This window comes from Rhinolophus ferrumequinum, chromosome 11 (genome assembly GCF_004115265.2).
Source record: "Rhinolophus ferrumequinum isolate MPI-CBG mRhiFer1 chromosome 11, mRhiFer1_v1.p, whole genome shotgun sequence".
Taxonomy (NCBI): domain Eukaryota; kingdom Metazoa; phylum Chordata; class Mammalia; order Chiroptera; family Rhinolophidae; genus Rhinolophus; species Rhinolophus ferrumequinum.
Window position 1 is genome coordinate 72,677,328 of NC_046294.1, and position 17,402 is coordinate 72,694,729.

Consider the following 17,402-nt stretch of genomic DNA (forward strand, 5'->3'; position numbering starts at 1 on the left):
TGTAAAGTGATGTGTCATTTTTCTCTGGATGCTTTAAAATGTTTGTCATTGATTTTCATTGATTTGACTATGATATTCTTAGAATTGAGGTTTTCTTGCATTTATTCTGCGTAAGGTTTCTTGAATCATTTCTAGTTATTGTAGAGGTATTACTTTGGGGGTTTCAAATTATATTTCTCTGATGATGATTAAAGTTCAGTAGTATTTTGATTTTTCTTGACATTTGTATATCCATTCACAAAGTGCTTATTGAATTCTTTTAACATTAACTCAGAGTTTTAGGTAAAATTTTAATACCTATTCTGGTATTCTTAATAATTCTTTAAATTGTTTTTCTTAACCTTTGAAAATATGTATTTTGTACTTAAAAATTAATTATTTGTTGTCCATCTAAAATCATAAGTTAGGGATATAATTGTTGATTCATTTCTCTATGTATGTTGTATAATGAATATCATTGTCTTTTATTTTAGAATGTACTCTTTATAAGGCAGAACTTTATATTTCCTAATTTAACTTCTTGTCATGAATTACCTGTATATGACAGTCTGAATAAATCCTTTTTGATATTATTAATAAGTAGCTCTGCCATTACTCATATGTTGATAATCCTAGGTTTTTGCCAGTTCATTCTGTCTTCAAGCATTCCATCCTAAATACTAGTATAATAAACAGTATTTAATTGATGAATTTCAAACTAGAGAATAATATATAATTGAGTACTTTTTAAAATCTGTAATCAATCATTTCAGAAAAATTTGGAATATGAAATATATAGTTAACATTAAAACCATACTGAATGTAAGTAGATACTCCTTTGATGCTTCAATAATCGAGGATCATCTTAATGAATATTATTTATAATTGCTTACAAAAGTGCCAGTTAATGAAACATTCTGGTTAATAGTACCTTGGGTATCCTAACTTTTGCTGTCTTTTGGACTCGTTTGAAAAGCCTCCAATACAAACTATTTAGAAATATTAGATTATACTTTTTAATATCATATAGCAAATACAGAATATTCAGGTCAACTAATTGTGTCATTTAAAAAAATAGGACCACGTTATGTGGTACAAATCGGTGACAAAATTATTGACTACAATGAAGAATTCCGCCTTTTTTTGTCAACGAGAAACCCCAATCCCTTTATTCCACCTGATGCAGCTTCCATTGTTACTGAAGTTAACTTCACTACAACACGAAGTGGATTACGAGGACAGGTATAGTCAATCGTAATGTACCTTAGAGATCTTTTGTAGTTCTGCATACTCATTAGTTATTTTGAGTGGGAAGCTATTTTATTAAACTGATTAGCTTAATCTTTTGAAAATGTACTTGCAACCTAAGAGTAAAGCTTTTGGGTTTGTTACATGTATCGTTTGTATCAGACTTGTACATTTGTTGCTAATGTCACATTGCTGCTTCTTCTAGTATAACTTTAATTTTAAATCTATCTCTGTCATATATGGTAGAATTCAGGAGATGGAAGGAATATAGAGATTAAGAACAGCTACTTTATTTTTTTAATTGTAAAAACTGAAGTTTAAATGTGAAAATTTCATTTAATTGACCTATTTAGCTAGTTGAGAATCCTTGATTCCCAATCTAACATTTTTCCCCCCACCAGAACATATGCATCTTTGAATTCACTTCATCTGTGTATGGTTATTTACTGCATGAATTTCAAAGTAATTTTTCATGTCCAGACATTTACTTACATAAGCTATCACTCATTTTTCCCCCTCTTTGAAGATATACCTGTTGACGTTTTGAGTATCACCCTATTTTTTACTCACCTAATAATAATAGATTTTTCGCCTTTGATTTATAATAGGCATATATTTGCTACAATTTTTACTTTACTGTAATTTAAAAACTTTTCTTTCAAAATATTTTTCTTACCATATTATATGGCTTGCCACATGTATTTTTATAGACAGTATCTTTTGACTTATTTGATGATACTTTTGCTTTTTTGATGAAACTTCTTATAAATAAAACAATGGACAGATTATTCAAAACTTGGCAGAATTGTTGAAATTGCTCCTTCTATCTAAATGCTCTCCATAATAATTGCTGAAAGGGGCTATTTAGATTTTACTTTAACAAAAACTAAGTGAAGATGCTTGTAGAGCAGATTTGGAATTATATAATTTATAACATGCCAATGTCATTCTCTAATTTATAGTTTCAAAATTAAGAATTTAGCATAGCATTTTTAAAAACAGCTTTATTAGATTCAATTCACATATCATACAGTTCACCCACTTAAAGTGTACAATTCAATGGTTTTCTTAGTGGAAGTTTGGGTCTTATGGTAACTCTATGTTTAACATTTTGAAAAACAAACTTTTCAAAAGTGGCTGTGCTATTTTTCTTTTCCACCAACATTGTATGAGGAGTGTACCACTTTCTCCACATTCTGCCAACACTTGTTAACTGTTTTTTTAACTGTAGTCATATAGTGGGTGGGAAGTGGTATATCATTGTGATTTTGATGGTATAGTATATTAAGTGAGATAGCTCTTATTTTTATGTGAATACTTACCATTGAAAAATATTAGCTTCCATAGTTTTTGTACATGTAATCTAATTTTAGAACTAAATATTCCACATTGATATGTTAAATCATGCAATTTCTTATACTTGTCCTATAATGTTTAACATTTTTTCAATGGGTTTAACTATTTGTTTTGCCTCTTTTTTGTAAGAAATAATTGTGAAGGTGCCTCATATATTTAAGTTGAAAGAATCAAATTAGGTACATACGGTAGTATCATAATACTTGTAGCTTTTGGTCAAACATGGGCCTGTTCGTGGGAAGTTTTTGTTTTGTATTGTTTTGTTTGAACCTGTTGCTAGAATAAACTTGACCTTAAATATTTTTTTTTTTTTTTTTTTTTTTTTTAGCTTTTGGCTTTAACTATTCAGCATGAGAAACCTGATTTAGAGGAACAGAAAACAAAACTATTACAACAGGAAGAAGATAAGAAAATACAGTTAGCCAAGCTTGAGGAATCTCTTTTAGAGGTAAAATTTAGTTATTCGGGATAATTTTTTTGTATTACATTTTTTTCTTTAATGAATCAAAATTCAAACAAAAAAGTAGATATCTTGCAATATAAGAGCTTAAGAAGTAATATTTAAGGTAAGTAATTTTTAACTAATACTGTCTTTATACTGGATTATTTCATTAATAATTATGTTACATGCTCATAATTTCAAGAAGCATTAAAAGGTAGCATGCAATTACGACTTAATCTATAACTTTAAGTAGTTTTTTAAATTAGATTAATAAAATTAATACATATGCAATGCTTTAATGATATAGTATCGTATAATGATTTACTATATCATACTTATAGGCTATAAAGCAGGGGTGTCCAAACCTGTTTCAACCTTTTTTACCAAGGACCATAGGCGGCAAAATACACAAACAGCCCGGCCACTCACTCGAGGTGAAGAACATATTGCCTCACCTGGTTTATTTAAGTAAACTAAATATATTTTTGGAATTTGCTGCAGGCCAATTAAAAATGAATTGTGGGCCGCAGTTTGGACACTCCTGCTATAAAGTGTTGAAATTCTTGATAATGTCTTCATAAACATTATCAAGCTGATTATAGATACTTTGAGCTTCCTTTAATTGATTATTTTAATGTGTATAATAATGTTAATATGATTTTGTTATTTTTTTCTACAGACACTTGCCACATCTCAAGGCAATATTTTGGAAAATAAGGATTTGATTGAATCTTTGAATCAGACAAAAGCAAGCAGTGCACTTATTCAAGAGTCACTTAAGGAATCTTACAAACTCCAGATTTTCCTTGATCAAGTAAGTATTCCTTTGTGATCTTATATCATGTGTTCTTAAACTTTTATGTTAATGTGATTAAAATGCAGAATCAGGACTTCGGGGAAACAATGATTGCAAAAATAGAAAGTTATCCAAAATACCAGAGCCTTTGGTCTGATTCTTATTATAGAGAAGGTGATGAGATGTTGCGGACACGAGGATGAGGTCGGTATACCCTGCTGGGTTCTACTGATTTCTGGCATAACATTATCTAAAGCTACAGTTTTGCACCGAAATTAAAAATGAATGCTAACGCATCTTTGTCATTCTTGAAACTTAAGACACGTTAAATACCTCAATTACAAGAGCTATAAGCTACTTTTTCCATTAAAAACACTTTTTCCCCCTACTTATCCTAGACTATGTGAGTATGATGATCAGAATTATTTTCTTACAAATGATTAAAATCCTTTTTCCTTTTTTTTTTGGTGTTTCCTTTTGCGTAATTCCAAACCCCTATCAGTACAATTTATCTTTTCCTCCTATATAATTTAGTGACTAAGCTTTGCTTGAAGAAAATCAGACAACCAAGCCGATCAATGTTACTATGAATTTGCAGGCCTCAAACTGACCAGGGCCATCACTGATTTCGTTTAATTCTTTCCCATTCATCTCAATAACTTTTTCAGATTTCCATTTTAGTAGTTTTCAGCCCTTACTCAAATTTTACAATTTCCTATTATTACTTTCTTCACTTGGGAAAGAGCTCTGTTGAAACCAGGGTAAGAGCAAACGTATACTTGATTCCAATGCAGTCACCTACTCTAAACTTGGCAGATGTCATGCCTGTTATTCTACGTCAAAAGCAGTTTGAACTTCCTGTGCCTTCTTTCTCTGAACAGGCATCGCTGAGTCACAAACATAATTTTACCAATGTCATATTTGTAATCCTGGTGCTTTGATCAGAAAGACTTAGAGAATCTACTCAGATTTCCATTCAGAATCTTGAGGCCATTTAATCCTATGATCCTCTCGTTTGTATCATCCTATACCTCCAGTCAGAATGAAAGCCCCTGTGGTCATTGGGTCTTTCTATGCTTATGTTAAACAGTGCTAGGTACTTTATTATCTTAATATGGACACCTGGTAAAGTCTTCTTTCGTTCCCTCAGTGTTCTTGTTGACACCAGTCCCACACACTGGATTCATAATTCTAATTTTTGTCTACTGAAGGAATAGCCTAGTAGTGCCATGCCCTCTTGCATTACCTAAACTGTTTCTCTTTTGAAATGTAAAAATGCATCATTTATTCTACTCACAGCTGTTTACCATTCCGTTTCACTCTCTTTCCCCTAATACAGGTGCTCTCAGTCCTCATTAAGATCAACCAATGAACCACTTCTAACTTTGTAATCTGAGTTGTAGAGAAGTATTTAAAATATATTTCCCTCAGTTTCATAAAAATAAAAACTAGATCATTCTATTCCTTTTAGTTATAAAATTCTATGATTTGTCATCTTTATTAGTTGGATATATGTAGGAATATAAAGCTGTGGCTAGCTATGTGCATAATGGTCTGTAGGTGGCAGTAAAGCACTAGTTCTGAGGTGTTCTTTTCTCCCCAACCAATGATCCACAGGAGCGGGATGCCTATCTTCCTCTGGCTGAGAGTGCCAGCAAGATGTACTTCATTATCTCTGACTTGTCCAAAATTAATAACATGTACCGTTTTAGTTTGGCTTCATTTCTTCGACTTTTCCAGCGAGCTCTACAAAACAAACAGGTATGCCATTGGTTACCCTGTAGCTGAGACTGAATTAGAGAGATCACTTTTGAAGGTTATTAATCTATAATAACTATTTCCTGAGAAAATTTGTTTAAAATTATATTTCAGAAGACCACATGTAACAATTTTAAACTGTATTAAAAGAAACTAGCTCCTTAATTGTAGTTTATATTCTTAACAAACTGTCCCCATGTGACAGTCTTCTTAATAGGAATGATGTATGTTTTGAGTACAAATTAATAAGTAATAGATGATCCTTAAAAAAACAGATGATTCAGTAAGGTGTAAAGGTAAGAAATTATCCACATAATCCCATTACTTGCGGAAAATGACATTTAAAATTTCATTGTATATCCTTGTTGTTTGCGACTGTAATACGTGCTAGTTATTGTAGGTAATGGGGATATAAGACTATACACTACTTGTATTGGGTTATATTCTAATGGAGGGAAGGATATATGAAACGATATAAATTGCTTTAACCAAAAGGTATCATACTATCTAAAAAATTATTAGTATGTTGTGGACAACTTTCATGTCAATAAATATAAACCTACACAATATTTTTGAGAGCTTGTGACACTATACCATACTTTATTTAACCACCTCCTACATGGACATTGATCTGGTTACTTGTGCTGAATATCATGACCCCGAAATTTGGCAGATTAAAACTGTTTTTCATAAGCTCATGAGATCTTCCTTATACTTATGGATTCGATGGGGAATTTGGTGAGGGCAGAGCAGGGATGGCTTATCTCTGCTTCTTAATGTCTGGGACTTCAGTTGGGAGGACTTCAGAGTGGGATTTGGGGGATAGGGAGGACTTCAGAGAGGGATTCGCCTGCATGTCTGGTGCCTGGGGCGGGAGGACTTGATGACGGTACTGCTGACTGCTGCACCTTTCCATGAAGCTTGGCTTTCTCACAGCACAGAGTAGTTGGATTTCTCATATTATACCTAGGGGCTCTAAACATGTGTGTTGTAGTGAACATGGCAGAAGGTGAATCGCCTTATGTAACCCAGCCTTGTGTCAGTATCATTTCTGCTGTATTCTGTTGGTTGAAGCAGTCACAAACATACTCAGATTCAAGGGGATGGGAAAATAGACGTCACCTTTTGATGGAAAGGGTATCAGAAATTTGGGGGTTATGTTTTAAAACATCTACAGACATTTGTTAGGTTTTTCAGTGTTTTGCTTCTCCAGTTATTTTCTTAGTTAAATTCCTAGACTTGGATAACGGGGGCAAAAATGCACATTTGTCAGCTTTTACACAAATATTGTCTAATTATCCTTTGTAAATACATGCTATTGGTGTATTAAACTGATGCAGTGAGAGTGCTTTTTTCTATCTATACCTAACCAACAATAAATATTGCATATCTTTGAATAATTGTCCTATTCGGTAATTGAAAAATATTTCATTGTATTTGCAAGTCTTTGATCATTTGTACGATAAATATCACTTATAAGATAAATACAGGATTATTTTACATTTGTATTTTTTGGTGAATTTTTTTCTTTTACATTCTGTGATATTAATATAAAATTGAGTTCTAAGAGACTTAAATATTGAGGACATTAAACCTCAATATTTGTCATATGTTATAAACATTTTGAGTTTATTATCTGCCTTTTCACTTTATTTCTAAAATATTTTTATGAGACAAAATTTATCTACTTATTCTTCATAGTTATTGTGTTTGGTATAATAGTAATATGGGTGTTTTTTTAAGTTATTTTTTTAGGGGAGAGTAATGTGTTCTTTTAGTTAATTTAGGGGAAAATTATATTCAAGTAGGTTTACTGAAATCTGTTTTCTGAGGAACGATTATTTATTACTTATTACAGACTCAGTATGTGTCAGACATTTTTCTAGGTGTTTGGATTTATAGCAGGGAGCAAAACAGGACAACAATTCTTGTCTTCATTTTCATGGCTACTTATTATTTTCATGAATGAGTTATTTCAGAAAATTTTTATTTGATTATATATGATGATTACATTTGTATTGATTTTTTTTCATTAATGTATTTCATTTGAAGTTGTTTATACATTCAAAATTGAAATAAAACGGTACCTAATGAAGAGATAGTGCTTTGGGGGGTAGGTTTTATTAACAAAAATCTGTCTTCAGTCATGGTAGAGAAGACAGGCATTTCTGTCATTAATATTTATAATGCCCTTTAGACAAACATCGGGTTTCTAGAGGCATGGGAAAGACAGAAGAATAAATAATTGTAGTTTGGTCCTTAGTGTTTAAAAAATATTTTTGAATTTTAAAGTATGTTAAATTTAATCAAACCATTTATAATATTGTACTGATAGAAGCATTTTTACACACACAATAAAGGAAAACCCAGAATGGAGTAAAGTCTGTGAGAGTTGGGTCATGATACATGGTATTACATAATTCACTATGTCAACAGATAAAACTAAAGAGTCATTTGTGTTTACCTTTTTTTACATTGAAATTTCTTGTAGATTACTTAGAAAGAACACGTAATAATTTCATTTTAAATTTCTTTTTATCCGTAGTCAAATATATTCATGTTAAAGTGAAGTGTCTCTAACCTGGTATGAGAACTAATAAATAAATTAGAAGTTCTAACTAAACGTAATTAGAATATTGATTATTTTATACTCTTTAGGAAAGCTTACAACTCAGTATCTCCTCAGTAACAATAGTTCTGTGAATAACACTGATGTTTGTGTATGTGTGTGTACTTGTGTGTGTACATTTGAATTTATGTTAAAAAGTAATATAATCTTATATATGTAGAGTAAAAATCTTGCTTTCCAATGTTTTGAAAATCCACTGGATCTTGTAGATAACTTTATTCTGTCTCACAATAGAGTATCTTTTAGTGGATCCAAGTTTCAATTTCACATGTGATCTTTGTTATAAATAGTGAAATGAAGAAGAGTGCTTGCCATATGAACTGTAAACGATGACCTCTTGGTTAGAACATGCTACTGAAAAGGCCAGGCACCTGAGTTTGATGCATCTAAATGCCAGTTCATGATGTTTTGTACCAATTTCACACACTGCACTGCTCATCCTGGATATGTTAAAGTGAAACTTAGAATTATTTTACTAGGTTTTTTTTTTTATTCTCGTCAATTACAGTCACAAGGAAGCAAACAAATTTAGTTTAAATATTATACTTGAATTGACTTTGTCAGGCTTGTATTCTCCACATACTCTTTGAAGTGAGATATAAAACTCATATTACACTTAGGGAAGAGACCGGCTTTTACAATCTCCTTCCCTGTGTCTACCCCAAGCCATTTTTCATGAATCAAAGGAAATAGCCATTAATGATATTCTTTCAAATCATGGCAATCATGTACAATGGAAATACAGGATGGAAATATGAAAAAATGGAAGTGTAAAAAATTATGTAATGGAAGTACAAAAATACTAACGGTGTGTACGAATTTTTATAGCACCAGTATCAAAATTATTATTCATCTTTATTCAACTTGAAGAGCATGGTTTAAAATTGTTTAGGTTTTTATATTGAGGGTGAGAAAATTCTTTATAGGGTAGTTCTGGTCATACTGTTTTGGGGCTGGATTGGTAATTATAATAGAAGCAATGAAGTGGTTTTACCCCAGATTGATGTTGTATTTTTAATTCCAGTAGGAATCAAAGTGGTATAGTCACATTTAATTCATATTATGTTAGAAATTGATTATAATTTTTATTTATTAAAAGTTTTATCTCTATCAATAAAACCCCAAAATTCAGTAGAGTAAAATTGAAGATTTAATTGGCCTTATTAAATGATTCATGAATTGGATAGCATCCCATCTAACAAGTCGAAGGGCAGTCTGAGGGGTTATACAAAATGGAAGGTTTTTATCAGAAAAAGAGTAGGCAAGGGGGCAATTAGCAAAAGAAAAAGGATTTTTTTTATGCCTAGACATCGTCTTTTTTGGAATAAGGGACTAGGATAGTTTTTATTATGCAGGTTGCCTCTTTTTCCTTTGGAGGTGTGTGTGGGGGATAAATAGGGCCTGAGTGAAAGATTACTGGTGCTTGACCAGAAAATTCTAGACTGGTTGATTAAGACTGCATTTCTAGTGAAGATTAAAACTGCAATTAGGACAGATATTGTATAAGTATAGGTTTGGTATCATGGCTTTTAGCACAAGTGACGCTGTTTGGAACCTATGCTTTTCTATATGACAAGTCTATACATTAAAGAAAAATACGTCAATTTTTTCAATTGTGTTAAGAGTATAAGTTTAATGCACTTACTTAATTAGTACTTGAGTTTGGCCATCAGCTTTGAGTCTTGAGAAACTATTTATAAGCGTGGTTAAACTAGGGGGATACCTTTTAAATGTTTATAAATTCCCTAGTGGTTTTTTAACTTTCAAATTGTAATCTACAGGATTCTGAAAATACAGAACAGCGAATCCAGTCTCTTATCAGCTCATTAAAACATATGGTATATGAATATATATGCCGTTGTCTATTTAAGGTAAGAAATGTTATATTTTTCACATATAAAATACTACCTGACTCTTGATTTAATACAGTATTACATTTAAATTATGTAATTCTTTACCTACTAGAAAGGTATTGAAATTGGAATTTCTGATATTTTCCTAGAATAGTATTCATTACTATCTAGAATGTCTTGCAGTGCTTTGGAATGTGGTAGGGAAAAAAGTCACAAGTGAAGAAGGGAGAGCAAATACTGGATTAGCTGACCTTGCTCTGGTCATCGCAGTAGCCATTGAAAGAGGAAGCGATAATGGATTATGTAGGTCATTTTGTAGCTGGGTTTTCTCAACCTCAGCACTATTGACATTTTGGGCCACATTATTATTTGTTGAGGGGGGCTGTTGTGTGCATTTTAGGATCTTTTGCATCATCTCTGGCCTCTGCCAAATAATGCCAGTAGCACTTCCTTTCTCTCAGTTGTTACAATCAAAAATATCTCTGGACATTGCCAAATGTTCCCTGGGTTGGGGAACAAAATTGTTTTCTATTCCTGGCATTAGGAAGTAAACTAATGCCTGATTCTGAGTTAGAAATTTGTCATAGACATCTTTATATTATAAAGGTCCCAGTAGAATACTCAATGGATCATATTTTAGAAAGTTTTGAATATTATAGAAAACACAGAGGCTTTTCATTTTGGAATTTTTAAAAACATCAGTCTTTGTTAGCTTGAGATACATTGAAGTAGAGCTTCGTACAGACAAGTAAGTGAGAGAAATAGAGTTATTAAGGTCCAATTATATAGGCTTCTTAGAAAATCTTGAAAAAGATGTAGTTAGTATATTTTTTAGTAAGTGTTAGTAACTTTTATGATTAGAGTGATATTGTTGAGGATCGTTACTTGAGGCAGAAAATAAATCCTTCAAAGTGCCTTTCAGCACTTTGACAATGGACATTATTGGAAGTTCAAAGAATTATAGTTGAGCGTTTCTGCAGAATTCCTTCTTTAATGAAAATGGTGGATTTATATTTTTTGTTTTAAAGGTCTTATAGTTAACTATCATTCTAAAAATCATCTGTTTGGCCCTCAGTTTTAACTTGTGTGAAATGAGGAATTTCAAGCAAAGATCATTCCATACTAAAATGTTATGATCTTAGATATGAGGATGACATAAGAGTAGAATTTTATGTTATAGATCTCATATATTGGTAACATTTGTATAATGCATTATCTCATGTAATACTTTAAAATTTTATTACACAAACAAAAGTTAAAAAACATTTTCTGAGTCTCAAACTTTATGGGACTGTATAGAAAAAAAATCTTAGAGTCATTCACCCTCTCCTCCAGGTTTTACTCCTTCATTAGAGGAAATCAGTTCTAAGTTTGATTTGTGTCTTGTATAACCCGTTTCCTTTCTCTTCATATTTATACCAACAAATACATATACTTTTACATTTTCCTTACTATATATTTTGTTCTGTTGCATCTTTTTTTGTTGCAATAGCTCCAGAAGATCTTCCCATAAGTATAAATATGTTAACCTCATTATATTTAGTGATTGTGTGGTTTTCCATAATATGTTTATTTGCTGCTTTAACTAGTACTTGATTGGTGGATATTAGACTATATATATTTTTTGCTATTATGAGTGACTGTGAAGTCCTGTACTGTATATTCATCTTTATGTACATGTGTAAGTAGGTATTTCTATTCAGTAGATTTCTCAATGAAAATATAGTGCTGGTCTAAGGATATAGAACTTTTGAAATTTTGTTGAATATTATCAAACTGCCTTCTAAAAGTTCTTTACCAGTTAATGCTCCTGTCCACAGAGTAAGTAAGGTACCTCCTTCCTTGCATCCTTGTCAACCCTGGATATTATCAGTCTTTTTAATTTTTACCAAGTTGTGGTTTAGAAATATCATATTTTTAAATTTCTTTTCTGTATTTTTATTAAAGTTGTTTGTTTTTACCTTCCTTATTTGTCATTTTTGTGTATTTCCCATATTTATCTATTTTTCTTGGTATTTTAATGAATAAGCCTTACTTTATAGAATAAGTCTACTTTATTGTAATTATTGTTTTTATATTTTATTTTTTAATCATTGGATTTATTTTTGATTTCTATATTATTTAATTTATATGATTTGTTTTTAAATGTAGGTTTAATGTTTTTTTATTTTCTAGTGAATATATTAAGGATATAGTTTCATTTTAGTCACTCTTCTAATAATATATTTAATGCTTTTTTACTCTCCTTTAAGACCGCTACACTAAAATAAGCTGTGATTTATGAAAATATTAGAGTGCTATAGTTACTTTAAGATGCCCCAAATCCCTTTTGAAAGTAATGTTATAAATACTATTTTTGAAAAATATTTTAAGTTAAAAGATACCATAAACTTTTTCTTTCAAACATTAGTAGTACTTTTTTTAAAAGGATGTTCCATAATTCTTTATTAATAACATGCATATTTATGGACATCAGTTAAATCCAAAATTTTAGTAGTTTTGCTTATTATGTGTTTCTTGTTTGTTTCTAACCTATGTATCTTTACCTTGGTTTATATATTATTTTATTTTTATTTATGCAATATATTTACTGATGAGATGTAAATCCTTATGTCATATATTTTATAATGTAATTAGGGAAGGATATAATAAGTATTCAGTACTAAATGATTTAAGACATCAGTGAAGTATAGCAAGGAATACTTTTAAGTCACTTTACCTTTTAAAAATATATGTAAGTTAGGGTAAAGCCAGCATTTTGTTGCACTAGGAGAGAGCTTGCAAGGCTTAATGTCCTTAACATTTTAGTATCCAGTTGGGTACTCACAATTTAGTGCACAATTTGGTGCTAAAAATACCCAATTGGTATTTTCATTGCTTATCTTAAGTAATACTTTTCTATTGATTGAGAACAGCTAAAATCATTAAAACAAACAAACTCCCAGAAAATTATGGTTTATAATTCTTAAGACATGTTTATAATTGACGATGGAATATCTGTTTTCTAAAACTCATGTTTCTGTATGAGTAATATTAAACTTATTCAACATGAATTCAGCATTCCATAGAATGAATAAAAATTCTGAAAGCACATTAATTGTAAAGCAATGCAGTACATTTCTCAAGATTTAGCAGTGTAATCTTACTTAGGACGGAACCAGTTTCATATTTTAGTGAAACCTTTTTGGGTTTTTAGCAGTCTGTATCCCATTAAACTGCCAGAGTTTCTTATTTTATGTCATATTTTATTCATTTATTTATTATTATTTTTTGTTATTAGTTTCAGGTGTACAAAACAATGTAATAGTTGGGTATTTATACCCCTCACAAAATGATAACCCCTTTTTTTCTTGCTGATTTTGCTGTTGTGTTCGTGACAGCAGTATGGCAACAGGGGACTCTTGAACTAGAGAGAGGATAGGATTATTAGTATTCGCATTGCATTGAAGTGAAAGCAACCTGACCTGGAGTAAAAACTGATTGACTTGTTTTGTAGCAGATAATTTAGACTTTTGATTAAGTAACCCAAATGTTGAAAACTGTCTAGCAATTTCAGTTTAGATTATTGACTGTGTCATTTTTTTTAAGAGATCAAAAGTATTTCAGTAACCTAAGTATTTTAGACAATGATAGGATAAGTAACGTATTTGGTTTTCCCAAATTTATGATTATAATAAAACTATGTACAAGTTAGTACCTTTACATATAATTTCTTCATCCCAGTTTATTGTTTGGAATAGATACAAAATAATGGAAGTTGTTGGAGTGTTAAATAATTTCCAACTATATAAGGCAAGACTACAGAAAAGGATGGGAGAGCATATATTCTTCCTGTCCCTTTTCTCTTGTAAGTGTGATCCAAGAGAGATCTGAAATGGTATAGGAAGACTGGTGAGATGTGACTAGAAGTTTTTTCACTCAAATTTTTGGTAGGTTTATGCCTCTGCAGGTCAGCTTGCCCCTCCAAATGAATTTGCTAGTTGATTGAGTAAAATTCAGATGAATGTTATGTTTTAAAAATAAAATAATAATAGCTTATCATGATTGTATTTATCTTACAAATCATTTAATTTGGAATCTGATATTTTTTTCTATCGAAATGTGTTTTCTTATAAAAGTGTGGGTGTTTCGAAATTTTATAACCTGTGGCTATTAAAGTGAATCCTGGTAATTTAGATAATTTTTTTCTGCTTAGATAACTTTGAAACTTTTTAGTATTATATCCAACCCTTTTGATTTTTCTGGAAGTTTTGTTGAATGTGCATAGAATTGTTCATTAAAATGTATGATTTAACTTCAAGCACAAATTTGAATACTCAAGTTCTATGCTATATCAACTTCCTTGAGATTAAAGAAAGACTTCTTCATATGGTAACATTTGCTTTATATTTTTCATTGAACATATTTGAAAGTAATAGATACTGTGGAGTAGAAATAAAAGGAACGAATGAATTATACTTTCTATTGCTTCTTAGTCTCTGAGAATTGTGGAGTCTATAGAATATTTTTGAAATACATTTCCCTTCCAATATTGTGTAGTTTATTAATTTACTGTAAAGCAGATAGTTATATGTCACCTTTTAAGACTTACAATGTTTCAGACACTGTGTAAGTGCTTTACATATATTGTGATTTAATGCCTACAACATTCCTATTATATAAGGAGGAAACCAAGATTTAGAGCTAATAACCTTTCTTTAGGTTACCCAGATGAATGGTGGAGCTGACATTGAAACACATTTGGCTTGATGCTGAAAACTTCTTACTAATAGGATGAGAGTGAAACAAACAATTATATCTGGAATTGTGAACTTGATCTCAACTCTAAAGTTGACTTTAAGATTCCCTCATATTGTATTAATTCTGCTCTAATAGTTTCACTGCTTTTGAATATTTACTAAAGTATTGTGATGGCATGGAATGTGTGGCTGACTCATCCCACCTAGTAGTTTACCATCTGTTAGTGGTTTTTCTAGTTAATTATATAGATGATCATTTGAAATTTTCCTTATTATATATACCTTGATATTAAAGTATTTTGTAGCAGAACCTAAGTATGCTGAGATAAATTAACATTGAATTAAAACACTTACATTTTCTGATTTGAAAAGTAGTGTAGATCAAGGATGTTAGAGGTAAAAATACTTTGTCAACTCTGGATATTGACAGTTTTGTTCTTTGTTTTTTCTGAAATAAATATTCAGAAAAATCCTTAAGCTTGATTTATTCATTCTTAATTTTACTTCAATTTAATTGAAAATAATGCTTTCTCTCAGTCTCGCAGTAAATTGTGTTCTTTTATCCTTAAATCATCATTGTCCTTCATTATAATATTATTGTAACTATGGTGTTACTATGGCTGAAAGGACTCATTGGTCCAGCTGGGCAGTAACGCAGCTGCCATCAGCAGCTTCTGTCAGCCATGTCTAGGTTGGAAAACATGAATGAAGATCCCAGTTGGCCTGGCTTAGGTCTATGGCATCCCTTGTACCATTATGTGTGGAGTGATATAATGTCATTGGCTCAACTGTGATTACATGCTTGAGGTCAGGATGTCTTCTGTGACCAAAAAATGAGGAGAACGGCAACTGCCATTACCCATTTATTGACTACATATTATGTGGCTATTTTTTGTCTACATTTTGGAGTTTGGTCCCAGTAATAATTAACAATTAGCTCACTGATTTGAGCTAATCTGAGAATCATAGAGTAGCAGAGCCTTGCCTTATTTCCATTAACACTAGAGACTACTTTATTCTTCCTCAGATTGGAGGAAAAAATGGCTCAATAAATAATATTGTGTGTGAATTTGTGTATATGTACATGTAATAAAGAATCATTAAGTGATAAAGCCTTCAAAGTAATACATTTATTGTCTAATTTGTCTTCATTATTTCCTTACCTTAGATGAAGGCTGCTATTATAATCATGTTAAGTATCTATTAATTCATAAAACAAATATCTTAGTGGCTTATTCAGCTAGTCACAGTTCAATCCCAAATCTGAATTCTGACCTTCTAATACCTAAGACCATTGTACATCTCCCCAAATGACATGCTTTGCTTTTTATAATAATTTAAGTCAGATGGTAGCTATTTCATTGCTTAATCAATAGATATTTATTGAGCACTTGCTGTATGTATACACAAACATACACAAGATAATCCTTCTGTGCAGTATTCAATATATTGCATCTCTCCTACTGAGGGTGATTTTCTGGCAGGCAAGGAGTGTACTTGCTGGTAGTATTTATAGGAGGATCTTTTTAAATATCTTAATATCCATATATTTATCTCTATAATTATATACACATTAGATATAAATAAAGTATTTACAATATGGGAAAAGCTAAATAAAATGTTTAAATTAGAACTTGGTAGGAAAGATGGTGCTTTACCAAATGGGTTGTTTTTTTGTTAGTAAACGTTTACTTTTTTTTTTTTTTTTTTTTTACAGAAATGATACAAGCTTATTTTAGAAAGTTTAAAAAATAAATATAAGTACCTAAGGAAAAAGAAGAAAACAACCTGTAATCTCAAAAATAAATCACTGATAAGAATTTTGATATCTTCCAATTTTTTTGCAGATACGTATCCATATATGTTTATATAAACATATTCCTCCTCCTTCCACATATGAATTATGCTATGTATTTTGATACCAATATTTTTCATGATAGACTTTTGAACATTTAGGTTGTTTTAGTTTTTCCTCCATTGTAAACAGTCTTGCACAGCCTATCCTTATTTCTTATCCAGGATTACATTCATAATCCCTTTACATAAATTTCTACAACTGAAATTTCTTGATTTAGGGGTATGCATTGTTCACGAGCATGTAAACATACACAATGACAAATTGAGGATTACTAATGCAGGAGATTGATCTAGTTAGTATTGACTGACTCAAACCTCACCATTGGATTTCAGCTAGTTAAATAAATCTGTTTTATTTTTAATGAGATGTAAACAGAAATTAATCCTAGCACTGTCTCTAAATATTTTAGCACTTCGTTTATACACTCTACCCCCAACTTAGAACTGTTGTTGTATGTTGATGTTATTGGAATAGTCATTTTTCATATTGATAAAAGAAGATAATTTGAAGACAATACAGATTTTGTGAATGGAAATTCAAGAACTAAGCTTTTCTGGAACCACAAATTCAGAGAAAAAGCAAGATAAAAAAAAAGAAAAAGCAAGATAACATCTGTTATTCTTTTCAGGCTGATCAGTTGATGTTCGCTTTGCATTTTGTTCGAGGCATGCATCCTGAACTTTTTCAAGAAAATGTAAGTGGAAGTAAAGGAGGAAAATGTTTGAGTTAAACATAGTAATTTGG

General features: G+C 30.9%; 1 protein-coding gene across 3 annotated transcripts in view; it reads left to right on the forward strand.

Annotated features, from left to right (window-relative positions):
• The window catches only part of DYNC2H1 (dynein cytoplasmic 2 heavy chain 1), a 290,945-nt gene that overhangs the window by 135,531 nt on the left and 138,012 nt on the right, over positions 1–17,402 (forward strand). For all 3 annotated transcript variants that reach the window (XM_033120671.1, XM_033120672.1, XM_033120673.1), the window contains 6 exons: positions 1,058–1,221; positions 2,912–3,031; positions 3,705–3,839; positions 5,439–5,582; positions 9,990–10,079; positions 17,287–17,352. In XM_033120671.1, the coding sequence (XP_032976562.1) occupies positions 1,058–1,221; positions 2,912–3,031; positions 3,705–3,839; positions 5,439–5,582; positions 9,990–10,079; positions 17,287–17,352 (719 nt within the window). The remainder of the gene's footprint in view (positions 1–1,057; positions 1,222–2,911; positions 3,032–3,704; positions 3,840–5,438; positions 5,583–9,989; positions 10,080–17,286; positions 17,353–17,402) is intronic.